Here is a 19254-nt window from a genome sequence, read left to right as displayed (position 1 = left end):
ATTTCTTTCTAATTCAAATATTGAAAAAAGTTAGGATGTGGTGTGGCTCAGGGAACCACAAGGTGAGTACATTTGAGAACACTGAAAACCTGCAGAGGTTATGTCCTGTTGAAACTGGATGATAAAAGTCACTTTGAAATAAAATAAAAACATTGAGTGATTCTAGTGCTTCAGAGACACGCTGCTACAGATGTGTCCACTTAGGAAATGGCTAGTTAGACCTCATTGGGCAAAACAGCGTTACGCGCCAAAGGCCAGGAAAGAGCATAGAATCGTAAAAGAAAAGTACATAAACACTGTACCTTTGAAAAACAGTGATTGGTTGTGGGTTAATGCTTTTCTTTCATGGGGTTATAGTTTAGTTTAATTTCACTTTGAGCCTAGTTTAGCATAAAGATTATAAGCAGGGGGAAACAGCTAGCCTGGTCTTTTACAATTTGTAGGCAACGGTACAAGATTTTGGTAGCTTGTAGTCCGAGGAGTATTGACCAATCACGTTAAAGCAGCTCTTTGGTTAAATGCAGGTATAAAGTTTGTGTGGAGAGCAAAAGAGGCGGGACACATTGGCTGAAATGCAATCTCAGAACCCATGGGCTATTGTCTGACAACAGTTTTGCTTTTTATTATATTTAACTGCATCAATACGCAGATATCTGTTTATAGAGATCAGATGACACGTTGTCTCTTAACTCCATCTACATTCTCGCGTTTCAAGTAACTAATACGAATGTAAACACGAAAGAGGAAGCCTTGGCCCGGATAACCGCTTTCTACTGAAATATTGGCCATGCCACCAGAGGCTAAATCGTCGTCAGATTGGTAAACGATGGGTTCTGAGATTGTACATGCTGTTTATCTCCAGGAAGACTGTAGGAAGTTATTACGCTCAGCTATAGGCCTTTCTCACGGCAGACACTTTGACTTGGCAAAGCACAGGTGTTACGAATAACATTAAGACATCCCACTGAGTCAGGTGACTGATCTAACATAAACAATATCAGGATCCTGAAACTCAATCAGCTAAATTGAATTGAACTATCCCTTTAAATGAACAGACCTTCAATAGACTGACAAGCTTCATCATTCTCAATGTGCTCCGGTTAAATTCTTCCATTGTAGCTGCCGCACAGTGTGTGGCAGGTCCCATGCTATATTTAGAAGCCATCACCTGTAAAAGCCAGACCATCTCTATGACCCCGAGACTTTGGTTGGTTTCATCTGACCATCAATACGACTTCCAGAGGAGGAAGCACTCAGTGAGAACTAAGTGTGCCGGGCATGATGTCTAAGATTAGAAACCTGCTCGACCTCCAGCTGAGAGGTCACTGAAACAGAACAGAGGCCACCCTGGACCCACACGGAGCTGTGTTTAGTACAAACCACCTGACTTCCACATCCATGTGTGTGGCAGTAAATCCACGGCTGAGATGAGTTTCGGCTGTTTGTTGAAAGAGTAACAGCCTAAATTCTCATCAGTGTCTCTAGTCTAAACACTTTCCAGGAGACAGGTTTTAAAAAGACACTTTCCACTCTCTCTCTCTCTCTCTCGCTGCCTTTGACATTTCAGCCACCCATTAATACCCCTTGTTATATCTGTACAAATGTTCCCATGGCCTATATCAAGTGCTAGTTTCCACCTGCGAGCTCCTGCCAGTCACGAAATACTTTGTCCAAGGTAGATGAAAGCAATATCTTCTCCCTTGTTAACATGGACCGGCAAATGCATTCCCCTAGATGTCCCTAACTAAATGATTTATGAGAAAACTTGACCAAAAAATGCAATTCACCTTCCAACTATGCCCCTCTGGCATCTAACGGTCAATATATTATACCTCGGCCCATTACCCCAAGTAATCCAAAACCCAACTGTTTCGTGCAGGCTGTGCCTGAAAAAAAGATTGAGTCTCATGCATGTTTCCAGTCTGAACATTTTCCACCACTCTCAGCTTTAAATAGACACAGTTTCCATCTTGACAGTTCATCTGCCTACCAACGGCATTGTTAAATCTCAACAAATCATCCCAGGCTCCGGATCCATTATTAGTTTCCATTCTTCATAGACAGGCTTTAAACAGTTTCCAAGTCTTTCATCTATAAGTAATTGACCTATCCCTTCTTCATTGTTAAATTTCAACAGATCACCGTCCCATCCATTAAAAAAGATCCCATGAGTGTTTTTGCAGACAGGCTCCAAATTGTAAAAGAAAGCAGCAATTTTCTTTCCCAGCACGTCTTTATTAGTCTGTTTGCTTTGCTGGTGAATCACATATTGCAGAAGACACAGTAATGTTATGTACTTATTCTACTGTCTTGTCAGGGTTGTTCCATTGGTCTGTATTCCTTATTTGTGGCCATGTTGATACAAACATCTGTGGTTATTTTTCCACTGCACGACTTGAATCAACTAAAATGCCTAAAATGTCAAAGAATTACAAAACAACAGTATTTTCTCTGCAACCATGTTGTTTTCAACTTCTCCAACCTTAGCGTCTTTCTGCAGGCAGGCAGCCCAAAAGTTCAAAGAAGCAGAAATATACAGGCAGGAAAATCATTTTGAGATCTTGGTTTCATGTTCAGTTTGCACAGTGGTATATAGATGGTTGGTTTGAAGGCTAACGCCAAGGAACATTCCTCGATGAGCCTGCCAGCTACCACTAATGGAATTTAGTTTAATGGACAGCTGAGTGTACCAAAGCTTCAAATATGGACCTAGTTTGGGAAAAACACTCTGGGTTTGCCTAGAAATATACATACACATACATGCATATACTGTACATGTACATATGCATACACATGTAGATGCCAGTTCAAACTACAGCCACCAAAATGACCCAAAGTTTTTATTAACAAAAAGTGGATGAATATGGGTTTTATTGCAGCACCGTTGTACTGTTTTAGACTGCATTTAAACTAGGTTTACCTAATAAACTAAATGCTTACATAGAGTCTACTAAATACTGCAGCATGGTTTGAATAAAAGTATACACTAAACCTCACACCTCTTTTTTTAAACTGGCATAAAATGGAAAGTACAAAAAATCTAATCAAAGACAGATGCTTTTAGAAATGCTACATGTACTCAAAACATTCACTGTGGAATTAAAGTCTATATCTGGTGTGGAACAAAAATGCAGCCTCAGTACAGATTGTTCGTGCGACTGACTCGCCTTTTTTACTTTTGATGTTTATCTTCCTATTTGGCTTTAAAGGAAGGTATGACTGCAACTGCTCTGAATATGAGCAGTGTGTGTGTAAACAGCTCAAAGAGGCCTCCTCTGTGACGTCATCATCAGGTATGACATCATCAACCAGGGTGCGATGGAACTGTACAAACGAGGTGTCAAAGAAAACTGGGAATAATATCCACTTTCCACACCTGAAAGAGAGTAAACGTGGGCAGTGTCGTCACCGGAGCCTGATGTGGGCATATAAGAAATTAGCCAAGTCTGTCATCTCCACACATCCTAAAGTTGGAAACTCCCCAGCTGACAGGATTATGTACCCCTGTGATGTCACACAGTAGCTATGAAACCAGAAGTGAAGTAATGAGGCTATAAGTGGCCGGCAGCGAATCCAGGCGTAAATCCAGACTAGGATAGAAGGCAGGCCTTGACCTGCAATAACTACACGGGTCACATGACCTGAAATCAGTATGACTGCAGAGCTAAATTAGGAACATCGCCTGTCAGATTATCCTCTTAAGTGTGGAGGTGCTGAGGGTACATTTTCATTTTGAAAAGATAATAGACTGTGAAACAATACATCAGCATCACATTATTGTTAATTATACTCGTGTCAGCTGTATTCCTGAGACTGAAACCAGTGTTCAGTATATAGTATGTAAACTCTTGAACCTGTTACTGCAATGCTGGCATGAATAATGCTAGAAACTAATTATTAGTTAGTTTAATATTTTGCAGATCTGTCACCTGGTTTGCCAACCTTTGCACTTTTACATTGTTGATAAAAGTTTTCTAGACAAATACTGATACTTCCTCTAGAATAGAGCTATGCATAGTTTATGTCCAAGGCCGACCCAAGCCTGAAGCACTCCAGCCGTTTTGGGCCCAAGCTCTATTAAAACCTAGAATTTCCACTGTAAAAAAATATATATATATTGTATGTATATATTTAACAATGTATTACAATCTAGAGTCTTTTCAGTGCGGTAACAGATATTTATGACATGATCTCCAACATGTGTTGGAGATCATGTCATAAATGTCTGTCTTCTCTTACCAAATGTTCTGCACATCCCAGAAACTGCTATATGTCATTGCCATATATATGAAATAGAACATTTCTCGTCATTAATGAGAGGCAGGAGTCAGGACCGCAGGCCCGGGCGGGCCCGATCGGGTTAGGGCAGAGAATCAATGCCTTACAGTACAAAAACAATGTATTGCAATGCTACTAGTTGGTGAACATAGCGTAGCATTTGGCTTAAGAGCCAGATATTTCCCTCAGGAGTTGGTAGAGGCCAAAACAGAGCCGATATTAAACTAAAATGTATCAGGTGAACTCAAACACAACTACAAATAATTGCTAGTGTTGCTCCATATCTGCTAGATGTGTAAATTGGCAACTGTTTGCTAACAAGTTCAACATATAAACTTCACAAGGTGTTAATATGTCATGTTTCTGTTTACAGCTTGTTCCTGTTTAAAAAAAAAAAAGGAAGGTTTAAAGGAAATTAAGGCCAGGTGGAGGGGAACTATTTTGTGATGGTTTTATTGTTGTTTTATTGGTTGGAGTTGTTATTAGTGTCCACCAGTTTCACAAGAAGTAAATAAATAAATACATTTAAAGCTGTACATGTTTGGACTTTTACTTTGAACTCTTATTATTATTACTTACAACATATACAATTATTTAACAATTTCATTGTGACTGTAACAGTGAATCCCATCATCTCCAGCATACTTAGATTTTACATGCATTGGTTTGCTTAATTCCTGTTTCTAATGAGTGAAAGTGGAGAAGACTGTCAGACAGCTTGCACGCAGGTATGTTCAACAACACTGACGCCAACGAGCACAAAGCTGAACAGACTCCCGTGACGTATCACCACCACAGTTCCATTACTGATTTTAACCCACAGCTACTCTCTTAGAAAAATATCTCCGTCTATACTTAGCCTTGACATATCTGAGCCTACCACACACAGAGCCATATGTTTCCTTTGGCCACCGCAGTCAACCCATCCACACATCCAGATCTGCAGAACAGTAAAGCACGTGGCCAGATATTCAACACAGGAAACCCTGAGAATGGCAGAGTGAGCGCAGTAAAAAAACAACCAAGAGCATAACAACATCCAGAAAAAGATCAATTTCCTAGCATTAACTACAGTAACAGTTACAATAACAGTTACAATATTATGGAGACCGTGCAGGACAAAACAATCAGGAATCAACCTCATTTGGCTTTCTGTTGACCTAACATAATATTCACTTTGTGCTCTTATAACTTGGAATGTATCATATTATTATCATAGTAAACCACTCAGATATAACTTCAGTACTCTTAATCAGTCAGACTTGATGCTATCTGTTAAGAAAAATGAGTCAAATCAAACAAAACTTGAAAATTACAACAGCATTTTAATTAATCTTAAACAACTTCCCTTAACACTATTTCAAAAAATGCCTGTAATGTAAGAACATTTGACTTAATAAACAAGCAGACAAAAACAACATAACTCTGCACGGAAGATAACGATGTCAAAGTCAAGTTTGAGTGATGTTTTGCAGCGTGGCCGGAGCACGTTCCTCCATCAAGCTGTTTCCTTTAGATATCATGGAGTGGATGTTTTTGCCCTGAGGCTGTAATAACTGGACTGACAGCTCACACACACACACACACACACACACACACACACACACACACACACACACACACACACACACACACTTTCTCTGGTTTGTTTTGACAGACAGAATACTCCACACACACACCACACTTTCACTCACGGCTGTGTTTTTCCTTGCTCAGATGGTCTAATAGGAGTCCCTACTGTACTGAGCCAGCATAGAGAAAGAACATATCCATATTAGGAAAAGAGCTGACGTCCTTATATGGAAAAGCTTCCTCTGTAGTAACAGCCCTGTCTGCTGGCTCCTCACTCACATTCCTTCTGCTCCAGGTTTCTCTGGGACTTTTTCATTTCCGATTCGCTGGCTGAAGACGGAGCAGGGCCGCCTTTCATAAGAGTCTGGCCTGGTGTGTGATCCCCCTTTTGCAAAAAATACACAAACCTCCGTCTAGCCTCTTTCCTGCAATCCTCCACTCTGGGGTTTGATGTAATAAAATAAGCCTGGCCAGGGACGGGGCACACCTGGCCTTTTTAAGTTTGTCATAGACTAAACCTCATTAGGCAGGTGACAAGCCAGAGAACATGTAGCCTTTGTTCCCGTAATATCTGCCCCTCATGCCTTCATGGGCCGGGCCGGGCCGCACTTGCACTAAAGTCGACTCAGGGTTTTTAATCACGATTTGTCCTGACTAAGACCCGTGGAGTCAAAGCGTCCAGTCAAATGTGAAATAAAACCCCCCAGCCTTTGTTTTCAACAAAATCCTCCTTTTCAGGAAAAAGCAGCCTAATGCTCAAATCAACAAACATCCATAACGGGAAGAGCCATTACCTGAGAATATTAGTCTTTGCCCCCCCCCCCCAAATACCTGTCCTGCATACCTTGGCAGGACATTCAGCTCAGGTAACTCAGGAAACAGACCATCAGGATCATCTTGTCAGATTCAACAGCAGAAATAAATGACAGACATTTTCTGTTAACAGCTGTTGAGTGTCATATGACTTGATCATTTATTAGCATCACAAATCTACATGAAGTGGCTATTACAGTAACAAAGTACCTCTCAAGTATTTTACTGTTGTACAATTTTAAGGTCCTTCACTTGAGTATATCCATTTTATGCTACTTTATACATTTCACTACACTTTTACTAGACTACATGTATTAGTTACTTTTCAGATGAAGATATTATATAAAAAACATAAGCCTAAAAAATTAAATGAAGTGTTAAAGATTAAACTGTGGACTGAACTACCTCACTGTATACACTGTAGTAACAACTAGCTCTAACGCAACCAGCTACAAGAGTAAAATGCTACTTCTGCATTGACATAACAGTATTAACAATCTAATTATGTATACATATGAGAATAATAGTCACAAGAACCATGCAGGACTTCTACTTGTAATGGATTCATTGTGTCATTGCTACTGTTACTTCAATCTAATCTGTAAATCATGTGAATCATACAACAGGATTGTAGGAAGTGTTTGTGATGCTTCACTCATGCTGCATAATAGATCATAATGTGTTTTACTATTTAGTGCTTGAAGCTGTAGTTCAGCCGCTGATGTCAGTGCACAAAAATGCAACTGCAGTGTCAGATGTAACCACACAAGTACAGAAGACAAAAAGTTACAAGACGCGTGCAGGAATGAGCACCTTGTTAGAAAAGCAGCTCAAGTTAATGACTCAAATGAACTTCCTTTCCCTCACAGCATGTTGCTAATTTACTAAAGTACAGGCTGTCTGTACGCCTTTCAAGTGAAAGCTGAGGAATGCAGTAGTGGACTTACAGTCTTAACCACCCATCACACGTCAATCATTTTATTTAATCATCACATGCTGATGCAGCTTTATGAGTTTTTAACTCTTCTTCTTTTGTTTGTAGCAATTTGTTCCTTCACTTTTTGAACTGTGCTAAAGTTTCTTCTTCTTCTCTTTTAATTTCTTCTTTTAAATTAATATTTATAGGTACCGGCTGTCTGTTTGTGAAGTCAGTCTTCAGGAATTCCCAGTGTGGGGTCCCAGGCCTCTAACCAGACTTAACCTCCCATTCCAGATGAAAGCCCGCTCTGAGAGAGAGACAGTGTTGTTTGGCCGAGCAGCAGAGCCTTGCCTTCAGACAGCAGGAATGTGGGATGTCTGGAGTGGGGGTCAGGAAGCGAGGAAAGAATGCCAAGTATGTCCATGTTTGTCCAGGGCTGGCTCTCCATTCAGCCCCCAGTGACGTGCTGCGAGGGCCAGCGAGTATAAAGGGAGCTGGGCTCCGCAGTCAGAACTCAGATCAACTCCTTCTACCGAAGCTAAACTCTAGCTTTCACCAAGACAGCAAGAAAGACTTTGACCGGAGCTGCAGAGAAACTCTACGAGACAAGAGATCAACTTGATCAGAAACGGTTTCTCAAGCTCAAACTCTGAGAATAACGGAAGACTTTTTCAACAAGGCTTAAGGAAAAAAAATAGAATCTATTTCTACAAGGAAGAAAACATGTCTGCTGGAATGAAGAAAATTATTTTGCTGCCTTTCCTGTGCATCATGCTCTCATACATGGTAAGTCAAAATAACGTAATGACTTTATGCCGCTGTTGTTTTAGGCTTTAAATATATGGGCAATGCTTTGAGTCTTTAACCTCTTGTCATAATGACATAAGCTCTAAAAACACATTGTGTTCTCCATTTGCTGGATGTGTAAATATATCTTTGATACACTTTGTGGAGATGATTTTTAACAAAGTGTGTGTCTGTGTGTGCTCAGGCTGCAGGTCAGGAGTGCAGCAACCAGTGCTTGTGCCCCTCCACTCCCCCTCAGTGCCCCCCAGGAGTGAGCCTGGTGCTGGACGGTTGCGGCTGCTGCAGGGTGTGTGCCAAACAGATGGGGGAGCTCTGCACTGAGAAAGACCTCTGTGACCCACACAAAGGCCTGGACTGTGACTTCGGAGCCCCCATCAACAGACGCATAGGAGTGTGCACCGGTGAGCCTTTGAAAATTAATTTTTCTGTGACGTCCTGTTATGGATCATTAACTGTCCTTTAAAGTATGAACCAAATCGTGACCTTTCCCCTTGTCCTTTACCCGCCACAGCTCGAGAGGGAGCCACCTGTGTGTTCGGAGGTATGATGTACAAGAGTGGAGAGACTTTCCAGAGCAGTTGCAAGTACCAGTGTACCTGTCTGGATGGAGCCGTGGGCTGCGTTCCTCTTTGCGCCATGGACGTCCGCCTGCCAAGCCCCGACTGCCCCATGCCAAGACGTGTCAAGGTGCCAGGGAAGTGTTGCGAGGAATGGGAGTGCGATTCTCCCAACAGACAAAGTTTCCTGGGCTCTGCTTTGGCCGGTAAGTTTTCTTTTGAGCACACAAGACTGTAGTTTATTTGATGGTGTTTACACAGGGAGGAGACATAATCAGAATGGTTGTTCTAATCCAGTGTTTGCTCCTGTGTTTACAGCCTACAGAGAGGAAGAGACCTACGGCCCAGATCCCTCCATGATGAGGGAGAACTGCCTGGTTCAGACTACTGAATGGAGCGCATGCTCTAAGACTTGCGGCCTTGGGGTCTCCACCAGGGTCACCAATGATAACCGCGAATGCCGCCTGGAGAAACAGACACGGTTGTGTATGGTGCGACCATGCGAGTCACAGCTTGAGCAGAGCATTAGGGTGAGTCTTTGTTCAACTTCACTGCTTTCATGAACTCTACAGATACAGTACGATACAGTAGCCAAAGAATGCTTAATAAAGTTGTTTTTCCTCTTTATTTTCCTCCTACAGAAAGGGAAGAAGTGCATCCGCACTCCCAGACTCTCCAAGCCAATGAAGTTTGAGATCTCCGGCTGCACCACCACCAAGTCCTACAGGCCAAAGTTCTGCGGCGTCTGCCTGGATGGCCGCTGCTGCACCCCTCACAGAACCACCACTCTGCCCATGGAGTTCAAATGCCCCGACGGACAGTTCATGAAGAAGCACATGATGTTCATCAAGTCCTGCGCCTGCCACCACAACTGCCCCGGGGAGAACGACATTTTCGAGTCAATGTATTACAAGAAGATGATGGGAGACATGGCGTGAGCCACTAAAAGAACGATCGCAGCTTATGACTTGAAAACAAACAGAACTCCATCTCATTTTGCAGCTCAGTATATATGTTTATGTTTTATTTTCTCATTGTAAAAGTAGTCCAGACACTTATCTTAGTGTCTGTGTGTTTTGTATGGCTGGCGCACATCAGCCACATAGACTCGGACAGAGGGTTGCATAGCAGCTCCAAGAGATTCCTGCACTATAACTTCTATGTTTGACAAACCTACTGTCAGGTTGCCGCCCATTCCCCTAGAAACCCCTTTTACAGACCCGTCCATTTTACTGTATGCATTTCTATACCTTATCTAAACCATGACCTCCTCTCTAATTGAGGTGTCTAATAACTCCCCCCACCCTAAGAGCCCAGACCAGACCTGGAAACTCTAAGCAGCTGTAGTTGGAGCATACAGACCACAGCAAGCCAGTGTTCCCCTGTGCAAACAGGTCTGAATGTGTCCTTGTGCGTGTGAGTGTGAGTGTGTGTGTGTGTGTGTGTGTGTGTTTGTGTCTGTTAACGCAGGGCTGAATGTCGGCCTTGTCTGCTCTGTTCACCTTGCTCACAGAGTAGAGGAAAGGTCAGAGTTTCCGCCCAGCATGTGGATGAGAAAGCAAGCAGCGTGCTGAGTTTAAGGTTAGATATGGAACACAGTGGGCTTTGCCATGGCACTGAGAAAAGAAAAGAAAAAAGACGTGTTGACTATTACTGATTCAGGTCAGAAGAAGGTAACCAAGTGTCTCTAGGAACAAAGAGTCTATTTTGTACAAAAATAGAAGAAAAGACTGGAAGAATTGTAATTTCATTCCTTTTTTATTGTTGATGTGTAAATGATGTATATATTTGTAAAGTTTACGTTAATTTAAAAGCCAAATTTGTTCTGTGCTTCAAAATGTATCAATAGTGTATTTTTTGTCGGCAGTATTTTGTACTATTTTATTGAGAAGTGTGACAAAACTGTTACATGTTTCACTTTGTAGCTGGAAATAAAATGTTATATTTTTTATACAAACATGACTTTTCTCTCTTTCAATTTTGATACACATTTTGGTCCATAATATGCAGTAACTAACATCTCAAAGTAAGCATAATTAACTCACACGTTAGTGATCTGCATAACTAGAACATCACTTGTCCATGTTTACCTTTTGACATCTTAGCCAGAGCTAAGTATTAGTAATTTACACAAATATCAATAAATATTTCCCAAAGCCAGAGTGCAGGAAACCAGCATGAATAATGCACAGAACTGGTTGCTGTTACATTAATCCCTATTGATTTGTTAGCTAAACTGAAAGAGGGCATTTTAAATGTATTAGTTTATGCATTTATGTAAAGAATTCCTGCTTGTCTTCCTGTAATTTCTTACATAAGAACAGATGTAATAAATTAACTTAGCTTCTAAACATCAAACAGGAAGTGTCCCAACATGACGGTGGCCTTCCAAAGCTCCCTCGCTGACAGCACTCACCTTTGGAAATCGACACAGTCTAATGTCGCCATCTGGTGCCCGTTTCAGCTGGTTGTCATGGATTTCTTTAAATAAGATCTTCAGCTTGTTTCAGCACCCATAACACAAATCTTCACAGCCTCAAACGAATCCATCTGATCCACAGTTGTAATCGTCGGTTGAGCAGTATTGTAGTTTTCTGCAGAAAGTTCTAAATATAAGCTGTAATATATTCTTCTTCTTGCTATCGTTGACATATTTAAATTGTAACTCAAACCTTTTTTATGGTGTGTTAGAATATGTATGTTTATAATGAACATTTAATACAAGACCACCTTCAAATGGTTGTCATTTTTTAGCAATGCTCAGCTTATCATGCAGGGCAAAGATTTTCTCCTGGTATTCAGGCTTTTTAAGACTCTCTGCATTTGCATATATTGGTGCTGGATAGTACATACTGTACACAAACACAGATCTTAACGGTTTCAGTTTTTTAGTCAACAGCAGCTATATTTATTTAAGCTGCCAGAGAAAGCAGAACTTATATTTTTGGCATGGTCTCCTCTGCCCACGTTCTATTCTTTTCTCCTTTCAATCCATTATTCTTCTGCTGAAGAGCTCTCAACATTTTGCTGTACAAATGCAGAAAACTCTATTAATACCACAACATATGATTCACTACGCTGGCTCTTTCTGCCTAATAGTAGCAAGCAATGAATAATGTAACACTGACGCCAAAGCTTAGGGTTAAAATGATGTTGTCTTGAATATACTGCATGTTTAAACAGCTTGTGTGTCAGAGTGATGATTCATATTCTCAGCTTCTACGCCCACAAACACAACCAAGTGCAAACTGTAAAATGTGAATCAATGTGTCCTTACAGTGAGAACTATGGGCTGTGTGAGATTACAGTATATGAATGTTAAACAGTATTGAATGAATTACTCTGGTAATTAATTTTTCTTTACCAGTTTCACTTGATCATTGTGATGTTAGTGATGTTAAAACCATTCATTAAGATACCTACACGGTTGTAAATGTGTTAGTACGTTGAGTTTATTGCATTCATTATTTTATGCAAATATTCATTTGATTTTTAAAATGATTCACCAAAACAGCTTCCCATTTAAATGATTTAATTTATTGGTTTTCTTACATAAATGAATGTAATTCAATAATCTGCTAAAAATGTTCACTTATTGCCTCGGCTTGATTGGAGTAAACTGTATCTATGATAAGTAAGCATCTACGTCTTCTTCTTCCTCTTCCCCGTGAGTAAGTAAGCATCCCCGAAAGAGCTTTGTACATGTATACATGCCGTTACTGTACAAACTCACCTTGTTGGTGCGTGTTTATCTGCATCTGCCTCAACATAAATCAATGTGCAGTGTTAAAATAATTTGAAAAGCAGGCAAGATACATTTGCAGAAAGAGATGATTGTCAAAGAAAATTAAATAAAACAAGTTGTCAACTTTACTGACAGAAAGATCTTTCCTTCAGGAGCCTTACGGTGTGTTCTGAATATTATCTGCATGTCTTCGAACGCAGAGAACTTGTGCATTTGTTTGTTTTTACTATGCATGTCTAGCTGCAGTTTGCATCTACTGTATGCTTATCTATGTGAGGGACAGGATGTCACAAGGGAGACTGCAGCAGTGTGGCGCAAGTGGGCATCCTCCGGAAAAATAGCGAAAGATTAAAATCTTGTCACATATTCAAACGCTCTATCTGTGTAAACCAGGCAGCTGGTAAAGCGGAGGAGGACGAGGAGGCAGAGGAGGTTGCGGTGTCAACTCTTTCTCAGCCTCGCCGCATCTCATGGAGTTTCTGGGCAACGTTTTCGAGCTCTGACTCGATGGCTGCCAGGCTTTCAATCTCTGGCTCCTGCAGATATAATGAGAGGACAGCAAGTGGGAAAAATATACTTAGAGTGCAAAGAATCACGAAAATATATCACTAAAAGTATCTAGACACAATCAGCTTCCATGCATTGCCGTTTTGGCTGTTCGCAAGGACACATTACCACCAGAATTGCCTTTAGCCTCATACTGTTACCACAAATATGTAACAGTTTGTGGCCATTAAGGCTATCACAGTCTAAATATCTTTCTTTGAACATGCTGCCAAGCAGCAGCTGCGCCATTTTGTTTCTTTATGGGCTTCGAGCTGTAGGAAGGATTCTTTTTCATTATTTTTTTCACAGTAAAACACAGAAACCTAATCAGATCTTGGGCTTGAGCTAGCAAACCAGCCGTGCAGCGACAACAATTAAGTGTTAGCCTTGTTATATAGAAAATAACTAATAAAGTCCCTATTTAAAGGATTAGTTGAACAACTTGGGAAATATATATATTTGCTTTCTTGACGAGAGTTAGACGATAGATACTACTCTTATATCTATGCAATAACTACGCTAACGCAAGCAGCTGGTAAGCTTAGCTTAATTTAAAGACTGGAAAAGGGGGGAAACAGCTAGCATGTCTCTAGAACGTACCACCACCTCTACAACTCACTAATTAACATTTTACATCTAGTTTGTTAAATATCTTGAAACTCTAAATTTAAATATGCAGTTTTACAAAGGGGTTATGTGCCATGTCTCTTGCCCGTATGCATTAAAAAACAAGATATATTATGTTAATACATTAGCATAAAGAATGACTGTTTTTCTTTACTCTTGGACAGAGTCAGACTAGCTTATACCAGTCTTTATGCTAAACTAAGCTAACTGGCTGCTGGCAGTAGCTTCATAATTACCGTACAGGCAGGACAGTGGTATCAATATTCTCATCTAACTTGCAGGATGAAAGTAAATAAACTTATTTCCCAATGTGTTGAACTGCTGTATTAGTTTGAGCTGCTTCACAACATTTGTCAAATATAAAGAGATGGACAGCACACCTCTGACTTCCGGCTGGCGCTCCCCTCTTCCTCCGACCCCCTCCTCTCCTCAGGTCCCCTTCTGGCGATCATCTGCAGCTCCTTCTCCTCTGGACTCCTCTGCGCGTTTCTTTTCTTCTTCTTCTTCTTCTCCTCCTCCTCCTCCTCCTCTTCGTCCGTGACCTCTTGCGAGTGATGTGGCACTTCCTGCTCACTGTCGAGCTCCTTTCCAACTGCTTTCTTCTTCATTGACAAAGCCTTGCCCCTCTTGGTCCATCGCTTTAGGCTACTCTCCCTCTTCATCTCCCCTTCATTCATTTCCCCTTCATCCTCCTCCCCCTCCTGTTCCTCCTCTTGTTTAGGCCCATGTGAGGAAAATGCAGATCTCTTGTCTTCCTCCCATTCATCTTCTTCATCATACTTTTTCTCTTTTGATTTGATTCTGGGTGCATCTCTCTTTTCACCAGATCCAGCACCTGATTAAGAAAAACAAAGAATGTTTTCCTCTGTTTTCTTACTGTAACACCTACCAGACCAGAATACTCTCCACCATCAGCAAGATTTCACTTCTTGTAATGAAATATTTCATGCCAGCTGGCAGCTTTGCCCCCAGTGCTGCTAGCTGTGCTTTATGTGAATTAAGAGCATGGCTGGAGCAATCAGATGACTTGGCAGAGGCTCCCATTTATAGGTGATTCATTGTACTTTGCCATTTTTTCTGTTAATTTGTTAATAGTTCTGGAGATAGAAGAGGCTTAATCTTAAATTTTGGTTTCAATCTAAGAATATAGATTATGGTGAATGATTCCAGTGTAACTCAGCTCATTTGAATTCTGGGACATGTAGACATTTAATTTTTTCTGTGCTGTGCTGTCAGTATGCCAGCCATGTTGGCCCCACTCCCCTGTCAGGGGGCTGATTTCATCATGCAGATGGAAGCACTTCCATCAATCAGCCCTGTGGTGACAGACGGTTTCATCTACAAAGCATTGCACTCTCCCCGTCTTAAAATTCTGCTATCTGCCTTCGGTCAATTTATTGCATATTTTAATTTGCTTGGATGTAATTTATTTCTTGAATAAAAATGCATATGATTTGTTTGGCACCTAAATAATCAAGCTCTAAATCTGAATATTCATGTTTCAAGTTTCTTTCTCTTTTACCTTTTTTTTGTTTCTTTAATTGTAACGAAGATGAACTTCAAATAAAAGACAAGCATACATAAAGAAAGAAGATGTATACTTGCCTTTCTTATGCTTCATCATGTCTTCCTCCTCTGAATCCTCCTCCAGATTTGTTCTCTTCTCTTCGTATTCTTCTTCCTCCCTCTTTTCAGCCTTGCCCTCACTCGACTCATCGACAGACTCAGAGACATGACTTCCTAGGGCTCTTGTCATTCTCCCTCTTCTCTTTCACCTCTTGAGTGACATCATTGTCCTCCTGTGACTCTCCATCTCCCAGGTTGTCCTTCTTTTCTTCCTCTCCGTCTCCATTTACTTTCCTCTTCTTCTGGGACAGGATGGATCGTTCACCTGGGCCTCCTAAAGCCTCCAACATGGATCGATCTGAAAATGGAAAGGGGTAGGAATTTAATTTACTAGAAGACATTGATTTTCCCGTGATGTTAAAAGAAGGTGCTTACACAAAAGCACAACAGTTTATTGCCAGGGTCGTTTTGTGTCTTAACTGTCTAATTTGTTTGTTTTCGCTTAATGGAGTCGGTCAGTATGTCAGATTCTACGAAACAATAATAATTGTGCATCATGTGATGCTCAAATGTGTCCGCCCTTGAAATTTTCTCACCAAAGCCTCATAAGGACGTGTCATCATCCATATTTTCAGTTTTTGCCATTTAAAAAGAAAGGTGGTTTTAATATTAGAATTAAAAGCAATTAGCTGATTCTTCAATGAATTGACATTGGTTTAAGTCATTTTCCAATGAAAATGCCAAATATTTGATAGTTTCACCCTCGCAAATGTTAATATGTGCTCTTTTTATCTGTTTCTCTGTTTTGCAAATTAAATATTGTTCAGATGAAACAACTTGAAAACCTCATCTCTGGGAAATTAAAATATTTTTACAATACAAATATGTATTTTGGATTTTTGGGGTGAACTTTCCCTTTAAGGCTGGCTGTCAGCGAACATACAGACGGTCAGGGTTGTTGCACCTTATTAGTCATTACTGTATTTGTACTTGTATTCCTACTCGCCCACTGTGCTCTACAGGGAGTCTGGCACTAACTTAAAAGAAAAGCCAGGTGTGCGGGAAGGACCTCGTGTATGTCCTGATTCTTTCCACAGAGAGCATCAGCAAAGCTCTGCTGACAATATAAACTGGGAAATAATGGAAGTGATACATCATTTTGACAGCTGGTGCTCTTTAAAATGTTGATTAGAGATATCATCTTGAGATATCCTCAAAATGGAAGCGACTGAAATGAACTGTGATAAGAAATATAGAGCATAACGATGCAGAAAGGTTTGAATGTGAGCTTGTGACGAAACTCACCAGCAACATCGTCCGCAGTCTGCAGAGTTTGTGTGGTTGGTTCAGGTGTACCAGCATCTCTCTGCAGCTGAGCTCTCTCCTGACCACCTACAATTAAAATGAGTTATTTAAGCTTTCTGTCTTTGCCCTATATGCGGTCTTCACATGTAAACAAGCGCGTTCAGCAACCAAAGAGATGTACTGCGTGTAATCTGTGACTCACTGATGGGAAAAATCCAGTAACTAAGTAAGTAACAAAAGGCAAGAGGTTAAACTGGGGGCTAAACACAGCAGGGGACAGGAGACAAACTGCTGAGGAAATGTAGAGCAATAAAAGAACAGTCATCAGGTGATGGATCAGCACATCTGTTATTTACTGTAAACAAGTAATAAACATCAAAGACGATCTCTCTGAATAGATGTGTTCCTTTTGATCTCTGTAAATTCATTCCTTTTGACCCCTCCAATCTGAATCAATTGTCCTTGGATGTTTGTGTATACATGTAGAAGGAGAGACGGTTGTTTCTCCGAGCAACACAGCAGATCTTACAAACCTGTATGTGTGCGAGTTTGATCATCTTCGTATGTATAAACTCGCTCCTTCTTGCAAGAATATTGATTAAACCTTTTATTTGATTTGGATCCTGACTTTGTGGTGTTATTATGAATATTTTTCCAACACTCACCTTGAACGGCGATCTCCTGCAGTTCCTTCAGAAAGTTGTGATGGCGAAGGATAGAAACAAGCCTGTCGTCTGCATAACACACAAACACACACATATATACAAACACTCATCAAAATGCAGGCAAATGAGTGGTTAAATGTCTCACTTTGGAAAGAAAAGAACAGATAGGGGGTAAAACACAGGTATATGTCTTTCCCCTTCACTTTTTCACAGGACTCAGCAACTTGCTTCAGTGGTTCGTCACAGTTAATTGCCCTGAAATTTACTGCTTTCAAAGCAAGAGCACAATTAATCATTTGGCCCACAGAGACCCCCCCAGTGAAGCGCAGCAGCAGTGAGCATTGGACTTTCTGCTGACCCACAAACGGCACTGCATACTGTACGCAGCAAGCTCAAAAGAGACGACTACTGTACAGCGTTGTGCTCTGATATCTGTATTTCTTTCTTTCTATGACTTTGACTCCCCTTTCTCCCCCTCTCCTCTCTTGGCATCCCTCTGGTGGTGTTCAGTCTCCCTCTCTCAGTTACAAACACTTGGTGAGTAATGCGCCGATTGATTTTTTACAACAAGGACAGCATCAAGGTAATACACTGGCTATGCAACTGAATACTTAACTCAGTGCTAGTGACCCCAATGCATATAACAGAGCAGGTTTTATAACCAGCAGCTATCTCATCAATCCATTAGCCTGATGATGCTACATGCTCTCAATAAAAGGGGAGGGCATGTATAGAGATATATATATATAGAGAGATATATATATATATATATATATATATATATAGAGAGATATATATATATATATATAATATATAGAGATAGATAGATAGATAGATAGAGATATATATATATATATATATATATATATATATATATATATATCTATACACACAGTATATATAGATATAGATAGATATATAGATATATATATATTAACACACAGTATATAAATAATTATATATATATATATATATATATATATATATATATATATAAAATAATTATATATATATAAATAATAATTATATAAATATATATATAAATAAATAAATATATAGTATATATATATATAAATATATAAATAAGTATTTATTTATTTATTTATATATATATATATATAAATAAATATATATATATATATAGATATATATATATAGTATAGTATATATAAATAAATACATTTATATATATTTATTTATATAGAAATATATTTATATATAAATATATTTATATATATTTATATATAAATAACATCCTCAATAACCAGACTCATAAGGTGCTCAGTGACATAGACGTACTTATGGTTTTGTGTATTAGTTTAAAGTTCCATTTAGGGGCAAACATAAACATTAAAAGAAATAAAATAGACATCTACTATATGAAGGCATCAACAGTCATACTCAAAATGATAAAATTAACATCATCGAAATTGAGGTAATTGATCAATAAGGTTGTGAGAGTGTATTTGTCTGTGCTACTTTGGGTGGGGCTCACCTGTCTTCAGTGTGACCAAACACTCCTGACTGACGGGCACGGGGCGGGGCCTTGATAGCACATCAGCCAACGCCTCCACAATACACTTCATCACCTGCAGACACACACAGTGCACAAAATTACTCAAAACTTTATCTGTGACAATCTGTTATTTCTGATATTACTGTAAACTAGGAGGCTACAAGTTAAGGATGTTCTGGTTTAAAAATAAAATAAAAAGTCCTCCACTTGGTGATATGGGAATAAAACTCCACATCTTTTTTAATCCATCTGTATCTCTTTGAATACTGCTCTTGTGCTAACTCACCCGCTAATTCAAAGATGGGAAACTCTCAGAAGAGAGGTCAAAATCATTTCAA

At 39.8% G+C, this 19254-nt stretch overlaps 2 protein-coding genes across 3 annotated transcripts in view; one reads left to right on the top strand and one right to left on the bottom strand.

Moving 5' to 3' along the window:
* The first annotated feature begins 8092 nt into the window (after positions 1 to 8092).
* Positions 8093 to 19254, top strand: part of ccn2a (cellular communication network factor 2a) — a 25224-nt gene continuing 14062 nt past the window's right edge. Inside the window, exons 1-5 of one of the 2 annotated variants that reach the window (XR_003831712.1) lie at positions 8093 to 8368; positions 8574 to 8790; positions 8901 to 9152; positions 9265 to 9476; positions 9588 to 10396. Coding sequence is in view for 1 of the 2 variants with exons in the window: in XM_029425754.1 (XP_029281614.1) it covers positions 8306 to 8368; positions 8574 to 8790; positions 8901 to 9152; positions 9265 to 9476; positions 9588 to 9884 (1041 nt within the window). In the remaining variant the exon portion in view is untranslated. Of the gene's footprint in view, positions 8369 to 8573; positions 8791 to 8900; positions 9153 to 9264; positions 9477 to 9587; positions 10904 to 19254 lie in introns of those variants that run through there. The other variant, XM_029425754.1, reaches the window with a different exon arrangement.
* LOC115003819 (chromogranin-A-like) overlaps positions 12381 to 19254 on the bottom strand; it is a 7988-nt gene continuing 1114 nt past the window's right edge. The window contains 7 exon segments of the mRNA XM_029425753.1: positions 12381 to 13227; positions 14245 to 14699; positions 15470 to 15605; positions 15607 to 15788; positions 16736 to 16822; positions 17401 to 17469; positions 18896 to 18989. Coding sequence (XP_029281613.1) covers positions 13144 to 13227; positions 14245 to 14699; positions 15470 to 15605; positions 15607 to 15788; positions 16736 to 16822; positions 17401 to 17469; positions 18896 to 18989 — 1107 coding nt within the window. The 3' untranslated portion in view covers positions 12381 to 13143.

This window comes from Cottoperca gobio, chromosome 24, assembly GCF_900634415.1.
Source record: "Cottoperca gobio chromosome 24, fCotGob3.1, whole genome shotgun sequence".
Lineage (NCBI taxonomy): Eukaryota > Metazoa > Chordata > Actinopteri > Perciformes > Bovichtidae > Cottoperca > Cottoperca gobio.
The sequence above is the reverse complement of the archived record's forward strand: the minus strand, read 5'-3'. Positions and strand labels throughout refer to the sequence as shown.